Source organism: Corvus moneduloides, chromosome 21, assembly GCF_009650955.1.
Source record: "Corvus moneduloides isolate bCorMon1 chromosome 21, bCorMon1.pri, whole genome shotgun sequence".
In the NCBI taxonomy this organism is placed as follows: Eukaryota; Metazoa; Chordata; class Aves; order Passeriformes; family Corvidae; genus Corvus; species Corvus moneduloides.
In genome coordinates, this window is record NC_045496.1 from 822,569 (window position 1) to 845,533 (window position 22,965).

At 50.6% G+C, this 22,965-nt stretch overlaps 1 protein-coding gene and 1 long non-coding RNA gene across 4 annotated transcripts in view; one reads left to right on the plus strand and one right to left on the minus strand.

Annotated features, from left to right (window-relative positions):
- Positions 1-14,997, plus strand: part of MAPKAP1 (MAPK associated protein 1) — an 84,373-nt gene extending 69,376 nt beyond the window's left edge. For all 3 annotated transcript variants that reach the window (XM_032131148.1, XM_032131151.1, XM_032131149.1), the window contains 3 exons: positions 3,270-3,407; positions 12,526-12,623; positions 14,389-14,997. In XM_032131148.1, coding sequence (XP_031987039.1) covers positions 3,270-3,407; positions 12,526-12,623; positions 14,389-14,514 — 362 coding nt within the window. In that variant the 3' untranslated portion in view covers positions 14,515-14,997. The remainder of the gene's footprint in view (positions 1-3,269; positions 3,408-12,525; positions 12,624-14,388) is intronic.
- A 207-nt stretch (positions 14,998-15,204) lies between these two features.
- Positions 15,205-22,059, minus strand: LOC116454487. The gene is made up of 3 exons (XR_004244120.1): positions 20,759-22,059; positions 18,969-19,261; positions 15,205-15,816 (listed from the first exon to the last, which is right to left on the minus strand). It is a non-coding gene; the product is annotated as an uncharacterized LOC116454487 (long non-coding RNA).
- Between the last annotated feature and the right edge of the window lie 906 nt (positions 22,060-22,965).

Here is a 22,965-nt window from a genome sequence, read left to right on the forward strand (position 1 = left end):
GCTGACAATGGGGTTTTATAATCTAATTATTTTTTAAAAATCAAAGAAAACCTCAGTAGGGTGTTCAAACCATGAGCAATTGTAGAAAATCAAAATCTTCCGATAAAGTCAAAGTTGCTGGGTTTTATCCTGAATTTTTTAAAGATATCAAAGGAGCAGCACTGGTAAAATAAGGGCTGAGGGGCTGTTTGGGTTTGGGCTATGAGTGTTACATGTTACCTGTGAGTGACAGACTGCTTCTTCCTCCCTGAAATGGAAAAAACGGGGGCTAGTTTTTTGTCTTCAGTCATAGTAACTGGTCTGGGAGCTGTTCTCCAGCAGTTTGATGATGGCCAGTTGCAAAGACTTTTCTGTGCAGCCTTTTTGTGCCATCAGTTCTGTGTAGCAGCCACAGCAAAGCAAGTGTTTCTCGAGGACCCCAAGAATCCCGTGCCATTGCTTTGCTCCTTGTTGGCAGATCAATGGTGTCGGTGGCTGTGCAGGAGCAGATTGCACTTTTTGAAATGCTTTAGCTGCTTTGAGGCCTGATCATTGAATTTGAGACAAGGTTTATGAAAAATACGAGAGTAAATTTGATTGTCTGTGCATTGTGCATAGCTCTGTAGTAAAAGGTGAAATGTGGATGGCCATGGGAGGAATGCCCAGCCCTCTGAGTGATGGGGTTATTGCATTTAAGGTGGCAGTTTAAGGTCTGGGGTTTGTGTTTCAGCCCATATTGCAGGGTAATGCACACGCAGCAGCACTCTGAGCAGTTTTACAAAGGCTGTATCGTGTTGTGGAGGAATAAGACACATTTACTTGTGTATTACATTAGCAGAACTAACAGGAGCATATTGTCTGGGAAAACAACTGCTGGCAAGTATTTCAGAAGGGGGGGGCAATTGCAGACCCCAACAAAGGGAGCAAGAACAGAACAGTGTTACTGGACTGGCATTTCTTTTGACAAAATGAATGAATTTAAAAAATAGTAGAAGCAGCATTTTTACTTAGGTTTTGAGTATGAGTGATTTGTGCTGCGAGACAGAGACTGCAGAAGCCACAGACACAATACTGTTTTGATTTTAGGTTTCAACACATCCAGATTGTGAGAACAATAACACAAAAAAGACAACATTCTTTGTCAATGTGCTCTCTGGATGTGGGTTAGCTTGAGCCAGTGATGTCGAGATACAGAAATAATGGATGAAGTATACAGCAACAATTTGCAGATAAAAATAATAGAAGTTAAAGTGTATTTTACATGATAAAAAAAGATGAAAGAGGAGGAAGTCTGTTCCATCTGAGATGGTTACAAAATGGTGAAGTAGCCTCTGCTGAGAAGATTGATGCAATGGGGAGTGACCTTGGCTTGGAGCAGGAGCTGGTGATGTATGTATGAGCATCTCGCTGCTAAATGGACCCAGATTTGTAGCACTAATATACATGGAAGCCCAGAACCAAACTCAGGATGGCAATAAATCAGCAGCCACTTTGGGTGTCATTTCTGGTTTATATTCCACTATTGTTCTATCACTTTAATTCATGTCACTATCATCTGTTCATCTGGAACAGTTTTATATAATTTTCCAGTGGAGTTACCTGACAAATCCTATCAAATTAACAAGGTGCATTAACAGTATTGACTGACTGTGAATTCTGAAGTTGCAGGACCAAATACTGAAATTTTCCTGAGGATATTTTTAGGGGTGATGCTCTTAGAGGAAGGGATGGGGAACAGCCCTCGCACACAAAGAATTTGCACTTTTATTTTTAGAACTTCCTTTGACTTTTTTTTAGTGAGAAAATAAGACTTTGTATCATCAGCTTCCATATTTTCCTTAAACTACAGCAAATACCATTTGGAATAAAGAACCATTACAGTGAAATACCAACACCGATTTTACATAATCTATCCAAAATTAAATCACAGACCAAAATGGGCTCCAGATACAGCCTCATCCTACTCAAATTAGTGAGTTCCAGCAGCCTGGATGTTAATTGGTATCTTGATACAATGTTTAATTGCAGTGTGATCTCTCTGATGTGACGTGTGTGTAATGGCAGAGCGCATTGTTGGGTTAACAGGGTGTTCCGATAACCCGTGGGGTGGGCAAGGCTGACCTGGGCTTGGGGCAGGGGCTGCAGGCAGACCCCCCCCCAGGCTCCTGCCTCCTTGGCTTTGGAGTTGCCAAGGATGTGGTTTTCAAATTCAGACATTCTGTCGATATCTCATGAGCTTCACCCTGTAACTCATGGCTGAAGACACATCACTGTTTTTAAGGCTCTGCACACCTAGATGTTAAAAGCTGCCTGGGAAGTTTGTTCAGCTGCGTCAACAGCTGCTGAACTGGTTCCAGCAGGATGCTTCTTGCCCTCTGCCACTGGTGTGGCCTCACCTTGAGTACTGTGTGCAGTTTTTGGCACCACAACATAAAAAAGACATTAAGCCATTAGAGAGCATCAAAAGGAGGCCACGAGGATGGAGAAGGGTCTGGAGGGGAAGTCTTACGAGCAGCAGATGAGGGCACTTTGTTTGGAGAAGAGAAGACCGGGGTCAGACCTCATTGTGAACTTCAGCATCCTCACAAGGGGAAGCAGAGGGGCAGGTACCAATCTCTGCTCTTGTGACCAGTGGCAGGACCCAAGGAAGCGGCTGAAGCTGTCAGGGGACATTTAGGTTGGATATCAGGAAGAGGGTTTTCACCCAGAGCGGGGTTGGGCTCTGGAACAGGCTCCCCTGGGAAGTGAGCACAGCATCAAGCCTGCCTGGGTTCAAGAGGCTCTCAGGCACAGGGGGGATTCTTGGGATGTCCTATGCAGGGCCAGGAGTTGGACTCAATGATCCTGATGGGTCCCTTCCAACCCAGCATATTCTGAGCCTCTGGTTCTGTTATTCTGTGATTCTATGTGTGCTGTACAGCAGATGGAGTGAGGCTGGTGGTGATAGTGTCTATTACACAGAGCAGTGGTGACTGCAGAACCAGCACTATCTCCTATAAATCTCGCAGCTCGTGTAGCTGCTGCTTCCAGAAGAGCTCTGTATGCATTTAGAATAATTTTTTCTGTGATATTTCTTTCTTTTGATATGCTTATGTGGGAGAATAAAATGCAGATTATCAATGCAGTTTGATAACCATTTGCTTCTGGTTTCAAAAGCTGCCATGCTTTCAGAAAGCCCAGAAGGGCAATATACCTTCAGCCCATTTAAGATTTATAAAGTGTGTCAAACGGCTGATATGAAATCGGTTAAACAGATCACTGTTGTGGCTCTCTATTCTTTCTCATCTCAGGTATTTCTGGAGACAAGGTAGAGATAGACCCTGTTACTAATCAGAAGGCCAGCACTAAGTTTTGGATTAAGCAGAAACCCATTTCAATCGATTCTGAACTCCTCTGTGCCTGTGACCTTGCGGAAGAAAAAAGCCCAAGTGAGTAGTCCTTTTTATTTATGTTCTCTCTTCTCTGCCTCCCTGGATGTGCTCGATGTCCAAAGAATTATTGCTACCATATCCTTTTCTTTCTATAGGTGTATTTTATTCATTACAGGATGTTTTTAATCTGACTCAATTCTGTTATAGAGAACACAGCATAAACAGACACACATTTTACGAGTGTCCTTTGATGCTGCTCTCAGCTAATGGCATCACTCAGTGTTTCTTGCCCACTGTCACACCAAGGGAACACTGGCTCTGCCCAGCTGTCTCCAGCCCTGCAGCAGAGCCAGCAAATCCATGATTCAACATAATTGCAATTTTTTCAACTTTTTAGCTTTCAGACTTGTTTTAAATATCTTTGGTGCAACTGAGGATCTCAGACATACAGTAAGTGTCAGCTCAGTCTGAATTTGCCTCAGCCATGGCTGCAGGGTCACTGGGATGGAAGGTGCCACTCTGGGCATTCTGTTCCATAGTGGTGGCCGGGCCAGGACGGCGGTGACAGCCAGGTTTGGGGACAGGCTGGACATCCCAGCTCAGTCATCACCCAGAGGTCAGAGCTGGCTCTGTAGAGTGCAATAAAAAGGAAGGGCTTCTGCTTGTTGTGTCAGTAGAGTAATGAGAGTTTCTATCTGGAAAATTTGTTTAAAAAAGCGCAGGATGGGCCCTGGGGAAATTGGGCAATGGCTCCCAATGGGGCCAAAATGGAACTGTCTACTATCAAAAAGTGACTGCAGTTCAAAAGCTCAGATGGATTTTACTGCACTTGTGCCTCTGCAGGGTAGTGAGATGCTGGTATTAAGTACTTATCTGCAAGGTGACAGAGAGGGAGAATTATGTGATACATATTTACAGAGGTAATGATCTGTTGAATTCTCTTGGAAGAGTAAATTTATGGCTGCCACAGATTTTATCAGCAATTATTGAACTATATCTTTCTCCCCTTCATTACCCCTTCCTACTCCATGTTCTTCGTCTAGTCATTGTCTTCTGTCTCTCCATCAAGATTTCATGGTCCTTGGGTAGGCACGACCCCAAGGAGAAGCTTCCCTAGTGACCTGGTAGTCTGAAACTCGTGAGGATTTTGTGTACAGTGCCGGGGGCAGTTTGTGCTGGTAAACCCTGTCACACCTCTGCACTGCGGCCACATTTCACTGCAAATGCAAACATTTGAGGGGATAAAGTGGTGCCCACAAAATGAGGCTGTATTTGAAGAGTCGGATTGAAATCTGAGGTTTCCACTGCTGTCAACACACCAGGGCACAATCCCTGGACACCTCAGACCCCATCCTGCCAGGATGGGGCTCTCCAGCCCCAGAGGCAGCACCTGCTGCTGTGGGAAATTGTGTTTGTACCCAAATCCTGCCAACCCAGGAATTTCAACCCCCAGAGAGAGCCCAGGTGCAGGAGGGCAGTACCTGCACATGGGGACCACTGAGTGAAGAGTCACGGTGGCTTTGGAGAGGACACTGACAGGTTGCGACCAAGGCAACCATTACAGCACTGAGGGGTTTATTTGCTCATTGTCATGTGAACATCTTAAACTTCTCCTACTAAATAATGGCTTAGCACAGTTCCAGAAGGAGAAAATACTTCCTCCTGAAACTGCTGACCTTTTCCCAACTCACTAAAGATGTTCCAAAAGTCATTATTTTAGGCCAGCAGAAAAGACTTTTAGTGTGACATCTCAGAATGATGCATTTTGGGGAACTGAACAGCAGATCAGTATCTCTTGAATTTTAAATGGAAAAAAGTTATTTTAGCAGCATAAAGGAATGAAACTCACTGTATTTCACAAGTTTTGTCTGTGATTTTTATCAGCACAGTGATGTATGTTTGTAGCAGAGTTTACATCAAAAATTATTCCCGGATCTTTCTTGAATGAATTATTGCAAAGAAGGGCTGAGTACAGATAAGGTCTTTGAGTTCTGCAATATATTTTGTTTTCATGTTTTTATCTCTTGTAACACAAACATGCTCCATCTGCTCTTTCAGAAGTGCTGTGCTTGTCCCGTTGCGCCGGGCTCTGGGTTTGGGGCTGCCTTCCCTCCCCAGGCACCGCAGTGGGGTTGGAACCCAGCTGAGCTCCGCTTTGCTGGGCTGGGCTCTTGTAGTTCTGAAGAGGTGAAGGGTTTGCACCAGCCTCCAAATGTGACCCTACTTTTTAGTAAGGGCCAGGGGCATTGGGGATAGAGGTTGCGTGCTGGGAGCAGCGTGAGGGTGCAGTGGAGTCTCGTGCACGTGTTCCTTAGGTCTCTCTGAACTCAGTCGTGCAACGAAGCTTTAGTGGCACTTGTGTGGGTGTGAAAGGACTCAACAGCTTCAGAGCTGACGTGGTGGGAATATTGATGGACAGCTCGGAGCTGTTCTGGACAGGCTGAGTTTTCCTGTGCTGTGAGTTCACAGAACTCGGAGCTGCCTGCAGTGAGGACAGAAAATGAAAACAGAAAGCTCTGGCATCTCATTTGCCATTAGTGGGGGGATTGTAGGCAGGGACGGCTGATGATTTTTGTTTGCCCTTGTAGTAGCCCTGGGTCAGAATTTGAAGTTTTATTTGTAAATTAAATCAGACTCCCTGGATTTAGACTGAGGGAAGAGGTAATGGCCCTGCTGGCTTGCTCCGATGACATTAGAAACTGACAACACTGGGCACGAACATCTTCTTTAAATCAGGTTCAGCCTGATTATCAGGAGAGATTCTGAATGTTTTGAGTCTTGAAAGGAAGCATCCTATCATGGAGAAATAAGATTTAAGCCTTAATAAAGTAGTTGTCATTTTTATAGCTGAAAAGAGCTTTGTATCTCAATTAAGTGTACATAATATAAAGTCTTAAGGAAGCAACATAATATGTTTAATACAATTATATCCCTTTGCAATAGTGTAATTTAAAGGAAATCTGATTCTGGTAATGTCTCTTACATTACTTGGACAGGGGAGAAACTTCAGTGTCACTGCCCGCTGCCCATGTGCAGTGCTCTGTGGCCCGAGTGGCCGTGGCGGATGCCCAGGGCTGCCGGGCACTGGCTGAGCCCAGGGCAGCCCCACGGGGCCACCATGCCTGATGGGCCAGGCACCTGCCCTGAGGTTCTCCCAGGCATCTGTGCTTTTACACGAGCTGCAGAAATTGGATTTATTTGATAATTTACTTGAAACACTGAAGCAGCATTCTCTGTGATCCCTTATCTGCCTGGTTTTTGTTTCCATAAAGCAGAGACATCTCAGTTGCTATGTCAAAATACCCTCAGTATGAAGGTAAGTCTAAACAAAGGTGTTCCGTAGGTCACAGAGTACATGGGTAACTTCAGTTTGTAATTTAATTGCCCGCTTTGCACCCTGCAGCTGAAGATTTCCTTTAAATTCTGATTCCATTGTTGCACTGGGGCTTAACAGAGTGTTAACCTGGTAATAGGCACAGGGCCTCCCCATTATATGTCTCGCTATCGAGCGGTTCTGCATGACTAGTTAAAAAAGATGGCAAGAAGATTAATGAAAGCTGCGAGTACAGAAGGGGGGCAGGTACCTCGGTAAGACTTCCAGCGAGGAGATATTAGAGCTGAACCAGAGCTTGGCTTTTTCTTTATCCCGTGACCTTTGAACCTGCCTTACTGTCGAGAGCTGCCAGCCGAGCCGACGTTTTGATTGATGTTGCTACACGAGTCAGTCTTTCCCATTGAATTCCACATCTGCACGAAAATAGCTTTTCCAGCAGTATTCACCCTGGCTGTAAGTGATAGCCAGAGTGATGCCTGAACCCCCTTTATGTAGTTTTCATTTAAAGCTAAAGGTATTTGATGTTTTAATTCAGTGTCCAGTTCCTCCCGATTATGCACATTGGGTAATACTAATTTAACGAATTTGTTGTTGGGTTGTGGAAGGGCTGAAAATACCCAGAAAATGTTGGGAAGGTGTTGGGTTCCTGCTGCTCTGGGAGTTTAAATAGAGCCATTGCAGGTTCACTCAGAGCCTGCAGTGGGGCCAGAGCAGAGGCGGTGTGTGCTCTGCAAATGGTGCACAAAATACCACGTGCTGGTTCCTGATATCGCTGCTCCCACAGCAGAGCGCGAAGTAACACAGTAAAATTCCTACTCAATAGGAGACTAATCACAGGTTCTAATTCTAATCCAAACTTCAGGTTGGAGTGGAAGGAATGTCCAAGCGTGGAACAGAAGGGATGAGGCCACCCGTGGCCACGCTGTGCGGGCAGGGGGTGCCTGGGGGACGGCAGCGGGCGCAGATGGCCGTGGCTGTGCCGACAGCTCCGTGTGCCCTGGTGGGCTCGGGCTGCGCCAGGCTGGGGCAGCACTCAGCAGGATGTGTCCCACCAGAGAAGGGCCTGGCAGGGAGGGGTCTGCGGAGGGACAGGAGCGGGTCGGGGACGGCGTCGCTGGAGCGGCTCCTGCCGCAGCCGGGGCTGCGCTGATTAACTGCGTCCCCCTTGAACAGCCTCTCCATAAAAGTTCTCCTGAGCGCAATCAGGAGCGCGCATTGCCTCATCCTTTTAACAAATCTGTTTTGTAGCCCTATTAAAAGGGGTCTTCATCTATCCTGTCAAAGCTATTCTGCTGGGGTTTTTTAGTTTAATTACACTATCCAATTAAAACTCCTCGCTGCATTTTGATTCGCCTCTCCTCGGGCCTGAGTGGATGTGACATTTACAAGGCTCGCCTCTCCGGCAGACAATGCGTGATTGATGAGGTGCAGACGCAGTGGAGGAGCCGATTGCCACGTGGAAACACTGCATTTTGATTTATTTATCTTTTTCCCAAACAAGGTTGCTGGTGAGGAGGTTTTGGGCAACCCCAAGTTGCACCTCAATTTTCAGCATTTTTGCGAAAATTTTCATTAGTGTTCTGCCTTTGATAATAATTTGAAGAGGAAACAAAAGGCTTTGGGGGGAAAAAAATCCAGATGTGTGAATAGTTACCACAATTTGACACAGAAGTGGGTGTATGCTGCACTTTAATTGCTGCTGCCTGAGACAACGGGGCAAGCCAGCCAGACCACAGCTGGTTTTTTTTTCCATAACAGTCTTATCGTTTGTTCCCACCTAAGTACTGCCCTGGTTTGAGGAGATCCACCCTGGGTTCGTGGTGGGCAGCCCAAACCCATCAGTGACTCCACTGCTATCAGTGGGGTGAGGATTTCATCCAGAACTGACTGCCCTCGCTGCCTCTAAACTATGCACCTCTGGGATAAATATCACTGGCATAAAATGGGATTAACCCCAGCTGTACACGCAGGTCCACATCCCCGTTCTGTCTGTCCCTAGCCAAGCCCGGGGCCGTATCTGGAGAATCCAACTGCGGCCATGGTGCAACTTGTGCCATCCCCTACGAAGTTTCTTCGTTACCAGAGGGTGTCAGGAAGGGTGTTGGGTGTTCTTGGTGGTAATGCAACTCTTGCAGCTTTATAGGCCCTTCAGGCCCTTCTCCAGGGTCACAGCATCATTTCTGAGGTATCACAAGTAGATTTCAGACAGCTGAGCCCCTCCCCAGTGCTTTTGGGTGAAATGTAGCAGTGGTCGGCGAGCAGAGGCTCCCCCATCTCGTGCAGGGTTTGAAGGAAATGTGTCTTTGTACAAAGGTATTGCTGGTGCGTATTTTATTATCCTCCTTCCTTACCTTTTACTGGTGTGTTTCCAATCCTTTTTCATCCTTTGTGGGCCCATGAGAAGAGATTTCAGGGTTTGAGCCTGTTGAGGTCACAGCTTCTGAAGCAGTGAGAAGCAGTGATGTCAAACAATGTCCATAAGTGCTTTGTTCTTCAGAGAGTCCTTCTCCAGCTATTTATTCCACTAATAACTCTTAATTGTTGACTTCTGCCTTATGGCCCTGTAATGACAAAGCAATCATCAAGGTATATTGAAAAATTAACATAAATTTGCATTTCCCAGTGTTTGTTTGTTTTCTGCTTTGTCCAATTAATGAATATTCTTTTAATCCTCTGTCTAATTAGTGACTTAATTCCCTGCATTCTGTTTAAAGAGCAGGGTTGGCAGACAGAGGATTTGGGTAAGGGCTGAATTGGGAAGTGGGAGGGAAAGAAGAAAAACTTTCTAGTTTTGGCAGATTCAGTAAAAAAATTATCTTTTCTTGTGCAAATTCATATCCTTGTTTTCCAGGCAAAAAATGTGGGTTTTAGACTTTGATAAAAAGAGCTTATTACTTAGATTATAGCGATTATTTTTTTACCTATATCAGGTGCAGTGTGGGGCTCACCAAGGGTTTGGATGTTTTCCCAAGATTGCAGGAATTAGCGCAAGATTGACTGTTACCCGTATAAGCACATTATGGTCAGTAATTCTGGAGCTGTAATTCCATAGGATTCCTCACTGCTATGTGTAAACATGGGGACATGGAGAAGTTGGGGGCTGAGGTGCAGGGTGGAGGTTGCACCAGGAGTTTCAGCAGCCCTCAGAAGGGTGAGGAGACCCAAGAGCTGTGGCACTGCAGGGCCTCTTCCCTCGCCTCATTGGCAGTGCAGTGGTGCTAAAAATCAGGAGATGGGGTGAGCAGTTGAATGTAAGACGTGGTGCTGAAGGAGTAAATGAGCTCTCCTTGGTGAATTCCCAGTGAATTAGCATCCTGCCCTTCCGTCGGCAGCAGCTGTAGGCTCCTCTCCAGGAGTAACCACACAGGAACCCATTAGTGTTGGGGCTGGAGAAGATTTATCAGCGTTCTGAGCCGAGGCCAAAGGGCACCAGTGGGGAGATGTTGCTCTCCTGCTGCTGCAGTGGGGCTGCCGTGGTGGGGCTGGCGAGGGGCACCAGGGGCATCAGCACGAGACCCCTCGGCTGTGCTGAGCTTGCCATGGGCTGCACGTGCCCTGTGACAAAAGCTGTTGGTAACAGATGAGTTCCTGTCATTCCATTTGCTTTCCATAGCTGTTTTAATGGACAAACGTAGTCGGGAATAACATGGATTTTCTGTTGTTGTGCAGCTGATTAATCCTGATTGCAGGGCACTGAGGTTCCCTGCAAACACCTAGCTACTGTTGGTGTGGAGTGATGGTAACAGCTGCTTGTGCAGCATCTGCATTTGGTTTAAATCTCCTGTCACGTGCAGTAGGAGCCACTCGAGCTGCTGCTGTTTGTTACCAGATCCTCTCATACGGAAACATCAAACCATGGAAGCTCCTATTGATCTCAGAATTGTCAGGGGTGGTGCTCTATTGGAAAGAGGTACATCACATATTTAAGCACTCTTGGAAATGGAAATCAATCTCACAATTCATAAATTCCATCTGGCTAGAAGAGTAGCAGAGCAAAGTGCCAGTTAGGATTTCAGTGCACTCATATTTCATGCTGTAAGTAGTGTGTTGTGGACTTGGAGCCCATAAACATGATGCTGTAATGGGGCTTTCTAAGGAAAAGTCTTCTTGGCTTCTTTCCACTGAATCACCAGTCCCAGCAGGATGGGGCTGCGTGTTCTGCATGGCTGGTCCTGCACAGCCGCGGGCTCGGCATCGGCGCCGCGTCCCCGGTGGCTCCCGGGAGCCCCTGCAGGAGCCTGGGCCACGCTTGGCCAGTGCCCTGCCAGGCAGGCAGGACTGGAGCAGCCTCTGTGCCCCTGGCAGCGGGAACGCTGCCCTGGGCAGGACAGTGCCCGAGGGACATGTGGTGTCACGGGGGCACGAGGCCAGGCTGGGCTCCCAGGGCAGCAGGGAACACTTGAAGAGGTTTTGTCTTGATCCACAGCAAGAATTACAGAATGACCTTCCAAGACCCGAAATACAGTAGCTCGCTGGGGTCCTTCTGACCCTGTTTTGTGCCAGTTTCATTTCTGATAACCAGTCTGGAATGTTCAATGTCCAAGGAAAATGGTGGGAGCTGGTGGAGCACGGTGCTGTGTCCCATCCCCACCAGAGTGGTGCACTGGCACTTTTGGAGTCATTAAGATGCTGTGTTCCAGGCAGAGCTGCATGCATTAACATGCTGATGAGCTCCCAGCTTGGAATTCCGCATTTTTAGTACCACTGAGGCATCATTTGTCAAATGATTTAAAGGGTTGGGTTTTTATTATTATTATTAGCCAATTTTTCAATATAGAATTTATATTCCAGATTAGTGCATCATAATGGTGTTTAATTAACATGCCACAATAAAATACTTGCATCTCAAATTTCCTGGCCACCAATCTGAGCATATATCAGTCACTTTTTGGAAATCTGGAGAATTAGATAATGTAAATAAGATTTCCAATTAGCTCTCCAGCAGGAAAGACCTGGATTTACAGTAATGTGGCTGTTGCTTTATAGATTGCTAACTTTGACTGTTGAACTGAATAAATTAGAAAACCGTTGGAAAAGTACCATGTGTAGAATACATTTAATTTTAATTTTGAAGCAATCAGCATCCATACAAGTGAAGGATATTTTGCCTTCCTACGTGTTCCACATTAGACCTTTGTGTCTAAGTCGTCCCTCCCGGCACTGTGTGTCGGAGTCTGGGGCCGTTGTCCCAGGGCAGCCACGGAGCAGCTGCTCCAGCACCGTGTGTCCACGGGGCCAGCACGGAGAACCTCCGTTTGGGACAGGCCCGAGCACCCGGGAGGTGCCAGCAGGTTACAGGTAGAGCTCAATTCAATTGTCCCACGGGTGGGAAGGGCAATCCCAGCCCCAAGCCACGACCCTCGGTGCCGTGCAGTCGGTGACGTTCCCCTTCGCCATCAGCAGCCGGATGGGCTCACGTGGTGTTTTGGGATGAGGGTTTGGAGTGGTGATTCTGGGATTAATTGCCCTTTTCTTTTCAATACAACACTTCTCCTCTGCGCGCGGGGATCGCCCCGTGAGCAGTTCCCCGACGCGGTGGCTGAGCTGCAGCGCCGTCGTGGGCCGAGCAGAGCTAACCAGCCATTTGATGGATTTTTGCGTTTCCTGCAGTGGGGATGTGATGGGAAAAGGAACTTTATTGACTGGAGTTCAGCTGCTCCTGTAAGCCACCACTTGCCTTAAATTGAAATGACATGAGAAGCCTGTCAGCATTTCATTGCTTCCTTCTGTCGTGCTGATGGTACGCTGAGATCACCATCTGTGGTTTTCTTCTGTCAGGCACACAAGCTCTGCTCAAACTTTACAGGAATATTCTAAGCAGTTTTTTTCTTATCTTTGCAGGTCATGCAATATTTAAACTTACATATCTAAGCAATCATGACTACAAACACCTTTACTTTGAATCAGATGCTGCTACTGTCAATGAAATTGTACTGAAGGTGAGTATTAAATTTTAACGTGACCCAAAATCCTGGTGTTTTACCACTTGTTAGACATGTGAGTATTCAGGAGGCTCTGGAAACACACAAGGGTACAGTGCCTGGGGACCACTGGGGTGTGTTAAACCCATGGGCTGCTCCATGTGTGTTCTTTTATTCATCCTTCAAACAGCCGCATAGCCGCTGTCTGTCTGTGTGCAGCATTTCCTTTTGTTCTTGTTTCTAGTTAACAGAGACACCATTTTCTGTGGAATTTTATAGGAAACTGCCAGATTTTATTGTGTCCAGGTAGTTTCCACCTCCGGACACGTGGTCAGCAGCCCCGTGCTGTGCAGGGGTTGGGTGCTGCTGCCCCTCACACCTCTGCCCCCACCCTCAGGTGTCCCTACACAGCACACAGGGGCTTTTCTGCCCTGATCCTCTCTCAGGACTGTTTGCTTTCCTTGGGGCTCTGTATAGACACATACTCCCTTGCTTTGGGAAACAAATTTTTGTTACACTCTTGAAAGATTAAATGGAATTTTCCACAAGTTCATCTTTTGCAGCAAGTCGAAATTCAAAAGCAGTAATTTTGGCAAACCATCTGTTATGTTTGCTTTTATTGGCTGTGCGGAGTTTAGAGGATTGTTAAACAACTGACATGCGATAAAATAACTTTTATTCATTACACAGAAGGTCAGGATGTTTGAGGGGGTTTCTATTGTGAGCTGTTAGGCCAATTCTTCTGTTCCCACTTTATCTTAGATCAGCTACTGCAATCCCAAACACTTACAATCATGGAATCATAGAATCATCAAGGCTGGAAAAGACCTTCAAGATCATCAAGTCCAACCTTTGCCCAAGTACGCCCGTGCCACATCTCCTCAGGTTTTGAACACTTCCAGGGGTGGTGACTCCACACATCTGAGACTGATCATAAACAAAGGCTAAAAAAAAGTTTAGTATCAATACCATGAATATTCAAGAGAGAAATAATATTGAGCAGTACTTTTTTCCTAAGTTGCGGTTTGTTTATATAGAACATTCTCTGGTTTCATGCACAAGTCACTGGTTTGTTTTCAATTCCATCAGCATTAGGGAGCGCAGAAAAATCAGACTTTTCAGATTAGGCTTTTTAGATGATCAAGTGAGAAGGACTGAGACTTTATTGACCATGAAAATTCCCTATATTTTTATGCCTAAAGCTGTAATATGCAATGAAAGTGAAACACTCTACAGTGCATAAAATTGTGCAAGTTTTAAGCCACAGCATATTAACCAGCTAATGGCAGACCAAAGGGCATTTTTATCTTTTTGATTCTTGCATTAACCTTCCATTAAAATTATCTCTGAGATTATCACAAAGCATTGGAGATAATAAATTTAGGGAGTAGCAGGCTTGTTAAATATCATTTAAAAATGCTTTCATCAAGTAAAATGTGCCAAAACACAGGGAAACTCTGAGATTAGCTGAGTATGCAAACATCATAATGGAAGAATTCTTTTTACTGAGGCTGATAAGGTCCTTTATTGACGTTCATTACTGGATTATCCCAGCACTGGGGGGTCTGCACAGCTCGCTGCCTTCCCCAGAGGTTTGGGTGACCAGGCAGGATGAGGGGCACAGGAGGACAGGCCAGGGCTCTCCTGGCACTCTGGGTGCTCTCTGCCATCATCATGCTGGTGGTTGCTGGGACCAGTTCAGTGGGTGGAGTGGGGTCCCTGCCCACCCCGGGCCGTCCCACCCAGCCTCCGGTAACATTAAACACCATCTCGTGTCTTACAGGTTAACTATATTCTAGAGTCGCGAGCAAGCACAGCCAGAGCAGATTATTTTGCTCAGAAACAAAGAAAACTGAGCAGGAGAACAAGCTTTAGCTTCCAGAAGGAGAAGAAGTCGGGACAGCAGTGAGGCCGAGCCTCGAGGAGAGCCTGTGTGCCGCGTTCGGAGGAGCCGCTCCCCGCCCGGCCAGGCGGGAGCCAGGACTGTGGAGCTCCTGCTGCCCGGGGCAGGAGCGGCCAGGAAGGAATCTGAATTATCCCGTCTCTCACGGCTGGAAGATTATCCCTCGTTGGTGATGGGAAGTCTCCCCCGTGACAGAAATAAAGAGCCATATCAGCCGGAAAGAAGACTGTTACGCTTCAGGTTCCTTTGATTGGAAATAAGAGAATGACGTAGACTGGCATCATTTAATTACTGTATTATGTACAATCACAAGAAGAGATGTGATTACATATTATTTCACAGCCTGGTTAAAATAAATTATATACATCTGTAATCCACCCACGTACACGCAGGTATTGCTTGTGACATGATCAAATTTCTAAAAACAAAATGTAGGACAAATGTATCCATTTTTACTATTAATAAACAGATGTAATCTTTTTCAAGGTCCATATGATGCACAGTTCTTTTGGGGGGAGGCTGCAGTCCCAGATGGTTTCACTTCTGTTGCTGAAGTGCAGGAGGCATCCACGAGCCAGGAACAGCAGCCATGGCAGGGGAGCGCTTTGCGAGGGAGCACTAAGACAGTCGAGTCTGTTGTGTTTGTTTTGTTCAAAAATATTTTTATTTAACTGTGCTTTTCAGCTTTGCAAATGCTTTATTGGAAGTTCCTTGCTGAAGGCAGCACAGTGGTTGGAAATCCACGTCTTGGTGGTGGAGAGGAGCATCCTCCTGCCCGGGACCCTCAGCTGCTGCCACCCCGGGGGTGGCGCGTCCACCGAGGCACCTTGCACCCGGGGACTGAGAAATGCCTTCACCTTCTCTCAATATTATTCTTTAAAAATAAAAATTAAGAACTACTTTGTACTGGGATTTGTAACTATCTTGGCCTTGTCCATCCTTAACACATCAGGGAACGTGGGAATGGATTGCTGGGACCCAGAGCCGCCTTTTTGGTTGAATTCACCAGAGGTGTCTTTCGTCCATCTCCAGGTCACTGGAGCTCTGCACACACACCCCGCTTTTGTAGAACTGCCCCGGTTCCCCACAGGGCTGGGGGCAGCTCCCTCTGGCACTGCCCACCCTCTGCCAGCCTCCCACTTTGCTTTTGTACAGAGAAAACTTCCTGAGCCTTAACACAGCGTGTGGGAGCAGCCCCTGGGGCAGAGGGAGGGTCTGTGTCTCACCTGTTGTGTTTATGTTCTGGGTTTCAGGGGCTCAGCCCTGCACCACCGAGGCCAGGCCTCCCTGTACAGTCTTCCATGATACCTGCAAAACAAGAGAAACTCTATTTTATAGTATTCTATTAATTTTTTAATATTTTCTATGTGCAAATGCAGCACAGATACAATGGGAAAAGCCCCTTCGATGTAAATGACTCTTTTAACTGACTCTGTGAACTATTTAACATTAAAGTTGTTCTGTGAATGTTCTTTGGCCACCCAGTTTCAATTCTTTTTAACTGAACTGAAAAATTGCCTATTTGGTACCAGAAACTGCAGCAATCTCCTGTTTCCATGGCCATAGTGCTGTTGCCACCCCCTCACATGTATTTATCATCAGTGGGGATTCAGCATGTGCAGGTTTGCTCTCAGCAGAACTTAAAAAACTCAAATAATAGTATCTCTGCTGTGTGTGGTGACATTTGTGGCACAGTCCCTTGCCCAGACCAGCTGTGTTCACACCCTCTTGTCAGTTCCACTGCCTGTTCCTGGTTTGGGTGTCCCTGGGAGCCAGGCAGAGATGGATGGATGGACAGACGGAGGTTGCTCCAAGGGCTGGGTGAGGAGTGGGGAGCTTTGGAGCCCAAAGTGAGTTTATTTGCTCCGAAAGGACCATTGACAGTTTAAAAGCAAATTTGCTTCCAAAGATCATATTCAGTTTGATACATGGCATGCAGGAAACCTTCCTTAAATCCTGGAAAGATCCAGCACTCCAGGAGCTGAGCAGCCCTCCCCCAAACACATATTTGTGCTCCTCAGTGTTTCTGAAGGAGTTAAATCGGAGCTCATGGCTGCAATGTGTGCACAGCTGAGCATGGAGCCATCACGGGCTGGTCTTTCCCCTGTAGCTGTAGATGTAATTGAGTCAGATGGGCATTCAACTGGGTCAGCAAGGCAAGCTGTTCCTCCATCCCTGCTACTGGGCAGAGCAGCGCGGCCGCGGCTCACGCCGAGGATGGCTCCGGCCTGCCGCGCACAGGCAGCTGCTGGAGGCAGCAGAGATTCCCTGAATTTTCTCTGACTCCTGCTGTTGGAGGAGTCTTGTCCACAGGGACAGTTCCCCTCCACCTCCTTGGTTTTATCAGAGCATTGGAGAACACCAGAGTGACCTTTGAGCAGGGGACACCCAGGGCACCCTGGCACGTGCTGGCACCCAAGGCCGGAGCACTTGATGCTCTCCCTGCGCTCCTCAGGGGTTTGCCATGAACTCCCAGAGGACCAATTCCAGCCAGAGGCACCTTTGTGTGTGGGTTGGCGGGAGCCTGGTGCATCCCAGGGGTTTTGCAGCTGCCCCTCAGGCAGGTCTGAGACCTGGCACTGGGACAAGCAGGCGAAACCCATCTCACAGCCGTGGGTGCAGCCCTGAGATTAATGGGGGGAGTTATTTATGGAGACATGTTTGTAATGGGCCCATGAATTCACGGAAATGCGCTGCTGTGGCGACGGGTGGGGCTGGGTGCTGCTGCTGCAGCTGAAATTAATGCCCCTTAAATCACATCCCAGCACAGCCACCCTGTGCAGCACTGGGACAAGGACGGCGACGAGGGCAGGGATGTGCAGGCACAGTGGGCACATGGCCAGCTGGGCCAGCAGGAGCGTGCCCTGGCCAGGTGCTGCTCCCTGGCATCGCTGCCGTGACCATGGGAGGGTCACCAAAAGCTGGGGCACGGGGAGGGCTAGCCCCAGGCACAGCCCCATGCTGCTGCTCCACTGTCTGAAGGGTTAAGCACTGTCATGTTTTATTCTCCCCACACACCTCTGCTTAAATGCAAAAAGAGAAAAAAATCTCAACAGGGTGTTGTTCACTCTAAAAACCCTAAGCATGATTTGTGAACTCTCACAGCCTGGGTAATCTCATCAGAGTAATGGGATTATATTTCAAATCACCATGGCCTGTTCATTACACATTTAAACTCCTTTGACAGAGGAAAAGTTAAATAAAATGTGTGCGTCAGCCCTGGTTGACTTTCCCAGTTCTCTTTCTTGATTAGACAAACAGATGCTGAGCTCCAAAATGAAAAAATAATGTGCTCATTTATTCATTTTTCTGACAAGTCACAATAGATTTTTAACTACAAATGAGCCCCCTCCCCAGGTGGGAGCGCGGGGGCCGCCTGCGCCGTAATGGGCTGGGAGCGGTGGCGGGGGCTGCAATGGGGCACAAGTGGTCATTTCCGTGCTGTGAGCGTGGGGACACTGCCGCGACTCCCCCGCCACCGCTGCCACCGCTGCCACCGCTGCCACCGCTGCCACTGCCGGGTGGATTTCTGCGAGGAGCTGGAACACGCCGGGAGTGCAGCCACCGCCCGCAGCACCGCGGCCCTGGCTGAGCCAGCCCTGCCCTGGGCACCACAGAGGCTTCTGGCACCTCCTCTTGGCTCTGCTCACCCGGGCTGGAACACACCCAAGCAGCAGCGCCAGGGCTGCTGGGGCTGCCGTGGCCACAGGCATGGCCGTGGTGTGGCCGTGGTGTGGCCATGGGGACAGCCATGGTGTGGCCATGGGGATGGCCGTGGTGTGGCCTGGCCGTGGGGATGGCTGTGGTGAGGCCATGGGGATGGCTGTGGTGTGGCCATGGGGACGGCCATGGTGTGGCCTGGCCGTGGGGATGGCCGCGCTGTGGCCATGGGGATGGCCGTGGTGTGGCCTGGCCGTGGGGATGGCTGTGGTGAGGCCATGGGGATGGCTGTGGTGTGGCCATGGGGATGGCTGTGGTGTGGCCTGGCCGTGGGGATGGCTGTGGTGAGGCCATGGGGATGGCTGTGGTGAGGCCATGGGGATGGCTGTGGTGTGGCCATGGGGACGGCCATGGTGTGGCCTGGCCGTGGGGATGGCCGCGCTGTGGCCATGGGGATGGCTGCGGTGTGGCCTGGCCGTGGGGATGGCCGCGGTGTGGCCATGGGGGATGGCTGTGGTGTGGCCATGGGGACGGCTGCAGTGTGGCCTGGCCATGGGGATGGCTGTGGTGTGGCCATGGGGACGGCCGCAATGTGGCCTGGCCGTGGGGATGGCTGTGGTGTGGCCATGGGGATGGCTGCGGTGTGGCCATGGGCATAGCTGTGGTGTGGCCATGGGGACGGCCGCAGCGTGGCCTGGCCGTGGGGATGGCTGTGGTGTGGCCATGGGGATGGTCGCGGTGTAGCCATGGGGATGGCTGTGGTGTGGCCATACTGAGCATTGCCAGCCACAGGCACGTACCTGCTTAGTGCTCTGGAGCTCCCAACGCCTCTCCCGATGCCGTTCCTCCCAAACTGACCTTGGCACGAGCCCCAGGCGTGCGATGGGGATATGGGAGAGTTCAGCCCAAGCGTGGTGAGTCTTGGTGCCCCCAGGTCCTGCATGAGGCCTCACCACGGCTGTTCAGCCTCTTCCCAGGAGCTGTAGATGAAGGAGCACGTGGGCTGCCAGCGGTGTCGGGGCTGAGCGGGCTGGGCTGTGCTCCTGCTGGAGAGCAAGATCTCGTCAGGGAGCTCCGGGACTCTATTAGGGAGCTGAAATGCCAGATAATTAGAAATACACCAGCAAACCCCATTATTGTCAGGAGGCTGCAACTGCGTACAGTAATGAAGCAATTATTAATGAGCAACTGCAAGGCTGTCATTAATTTCAGCTTTTCAGGATCACAGACTACGACAAGTTAAATGTTACAGCAGAGCCGGGCTGGGCTGAGCGGGGCTGAGCAGGGCTGGTCCCCACCCCAGCTGGGCGCAGCAGGATGTTTTGGCAGCCCTCGTCCTGGGTGGGACAGCCCCTGTGCCCACGGTGCCATCCCCAGCCCCGTGCCCTCCTCCTTTCCCTTGATGCCAGCGCCAGCCCCTTTGGGCAGCCCGGGTCGTGGCACTGACAGGGATGGGGACAAGAACAGGGACAGGGATGGGGACAGGGTCAGGGGCAGGGATGGGGCCGGGCTGGGAGTGCTGCCCCATCCTGTCGCAGCACAGGCGCGGTGCCGGTGGCTCCGGGTGTGCTCGGGGCCGGTGCAGCCGGGATCTGCTCCCGCACCAGCGCAGCCCCGCGCCGCAATCTGTCACGGCGGCTGGGGCTCGCCGGCTCTGCAATATGTACCTCATGTCTGGGCTGTCATCGGACATAATTCCTCCCTGCTGGCATATTGCTGATTTGTGCATAAGTGATGCGTGCAATCCACCTGAGCCGGGAGTCAGGGGTGCCTCGATCCGGGGCTGTCAGGGCAGAGTGTTTTAGTGCCTCCTGCGATTAGCTGGAATTGACAGGCCCTGAGAGCCGGGAATTGCACAACAGGGGAATTAACAGCCAGGGCTGGAGTGGAGTGTGGCACTCGTTTAATCTGCAATTTATCAGTTTGCGTGCCTCCTTGTCGCAGGCAGAAGATTACACTCCAAAAAAGACGACTGTTTTTCTGTAGTGCCACCACACAGGGAGAGGGCAGAGCAGCCCTCGGGGTCACCGGCGTCATGGGAAGGGCACCCTGGAGTGGGATGTGGTGCGCACTGTCCCACTCCATGGGCTGGGCTCCTCCACAGATCTTACGGGGAAGGGCCAGGGGCAGGTGCCCCCACCCAAGGTGCCAACCCCAGTCCTCACAGTGGCTCTCGGGACCACGCAGGGGTCCTCCGCACCCCTCAGGACATCACCCACGGGACTTGTGCTCCAGAGGAGGATCTGTGCAGCCTCAGCCCTGTCCCGCTGCTCCCACGGCCTCTCAGGACACAGAAAGTGGTGGCAGAGGCGATGAATCCTCGGCCCCCACCATGCCACGAGTGCTCCAATTTTGATAATATCATTAGAGGCTGATAATGGTTTCCAGGAACTCCGCAGCCTCTCTGCGAGGTGACAGCCTGTAAAGGCAGCGTGACAGATAATGTATTCTGCAAGGGTACAATAATGTGACTCCGAGCACATTAAACTCCTTTAATGCGGGTGACATACACCTTCCTCCTCTCATGCATTCCCATCCCGGGGGCACGCGCAGCCGCTCGGAGCCAGAGCCCCGTGTTCATGGGCCTTACCCTGCTCGTGCCGCGGTGCTCCCGGAGCTGGGGCTCCACAGGCCCCCGGTGCCAACGGAGGCTCCCACCAGTCGCGCTCCCCCTTCCCTGGCATGAGGACGTCAAACCACGGGATGCAGACACTCCCACTGTGTGCAGATGATCTCCTCGGCCTTCCTCGGTGTCCTGCTCTGATACTGAAAACCTTTATGCAACCTCACAGTATCAAAGATTATTTATAATGAATTAAATACATTTTCAGCAGCTTCTTTCCACACTTACTGCCGCACTTCCACTGCCACTTCAACTTAATTAGGGAGAGTTCGCTAAAGAGATAGGAATAAATGCATCTATAGAAATATGTCTATGTATAAATGAAGAAAGCCGCCACCGCAGGTCAGACCAGTCCTTTCAATTTATTGCCCTGGTACATTCATTTGTAAATAGCTTTGCCTTGCTGGTTTCTAAGTGCAAGGCTAATGTTGGAGTGCTTAAATTAATAGTGACGCACACCTTTCATTATTGCTATTAAATTAGGTGCTGGGCTTTGATGGATTCACTTGTTGCTGAACTAAAAGCCTCGTGGATGTGGGTGTGCACATCCATTTGGTTTTACAGCAAGTTTAGGTCTTAATGTCAAGGCAGGCAGAGCTGAGCGGGTTCCTCCTCAGCACACTCCAATTAGCAGGAGGGCACCTCCCGCGCCCCGGCAGCCAGCGGGGGCTCACGGCCCAGGCAGGGGCAAGTGGCCGGGGGGAGTCGGGCAGGAGGACACCCCACACCCACCACTGGGTTTGGGCTGCGTTTCAGGATCAGCATCCCTGTGCCTGAATAAGGGAGAGGGAGCTGGGGCCCCCAGCATCACACCTGGCACCAAAGGGCCGGCTGCGCCCGTGCCATCGCCTCCAGCGGGCACCAGCCCTACACCACACACACGGTATCCGCCTCCCCACGCCTGGAGAAACACAGAAACACGACACTCACCCCAAAATCCCTGGAGACGCGGGGTGTTTGACACATACCATCAGCCCGGTCGCCTCTGAGCTGTGACTGACACTGCCCCGGGCCATGCGGAGCCTCACGCTGGCTGCTCGTGGGGGTCCTGTTGCCCCGCGCTGGCCGGAGCTGTGGGTGCCCCAAGGCCCCCAGCTCTGCCACTCTCATGACCCTTTTTTCTCACCAGTGCTGGGATTTTTGCCGGTGGCATCGTGACCCTCCTGTTCTGTCCAGGGACTTCAGGCTCTGAGCTTGGACGGGGGCTCTGAGTCGGGTTGGGGTCTCTGAGCTGGGCTGGGGGTTCTGAGCTGGGCTGGGGTCTCTGAGCTGGGCTGGGGGCTCTGAGTTGAGCTGGGGGCTCTGAGCTGGGCTGGGGGCTCTGAGCTGGGCTGGGGGCTCTGAGCCGGGCTGGGGGCTCTGAGCTGGGCTGGGGGCTCTGAGCTGGGCTGGTGGCTCTGAGTTGGGCTGGGGACTTTGAGCTGGGCTGGGGGCTCTGAGCTGGGCTGGGGGCTCTCGGCCGTGCTGGGGGCTCTGAGCTGGGCTGGGGGCTCTGAGCTGTGCTAGGAGCTCTGAGTTGAGCTGGGGGCTCTGAGCTGGGCTGGGGGCTCTGAGTTGGGCTGGGGGCTCTGAGCTGTGCTGGGGGCTCTGAGCCGGGCTGGGGGCTCTCGGCCGTGCTGGGGGTTCTGAGCTGGGCTGGGGTCTCTGAGCTGAGCTGGGGGCTCTGAGCTGGGCTGGGGGCTCTGAGCTGGGTTGGGGTCTCTGGGCTGGGCTGGGGGCTCTGAGTCGGGTTGGGGGCTCTCGGCCGTGCTGGGGGCTCTCGGCCGTGCTGGGGGCTCTGAGCTGGGCTGGGGGCTCTGAGCTGGGCTGGGGGCTCTGAGCTGTGCTGGGGGCTCTGAGTCGGGCTGGGGGCTCTGAGCTGGGCTGGGGGCTCTCGGCCGTGCTGGGGGCTCTCGGCCGTGCTGGGGGCTCTGAGCTGGGCTGGGGGCTCTGAGCTGGGCTGGGGGCTCTGAGCTGGGCTGGGGGCTCTCGGCCGTGCTGGGGGCTCTGAGCTGGGCTGGGGACTCTGAGCTGGGCTGGGGGCTCTGAGCTGGGCTGGGGGCTCTGAGCTGAGCTGGGGGCTCTGAGCTGGGCTGGGGGCTCTGAGCTGGGCTGGGGGCTCTCGGCCGTGCTGGGGGTTCTGAGCTGGGCTGGGGGTTCTGAACTGGGCTGGGGGCTCTGAGCTGGGTTGGGGG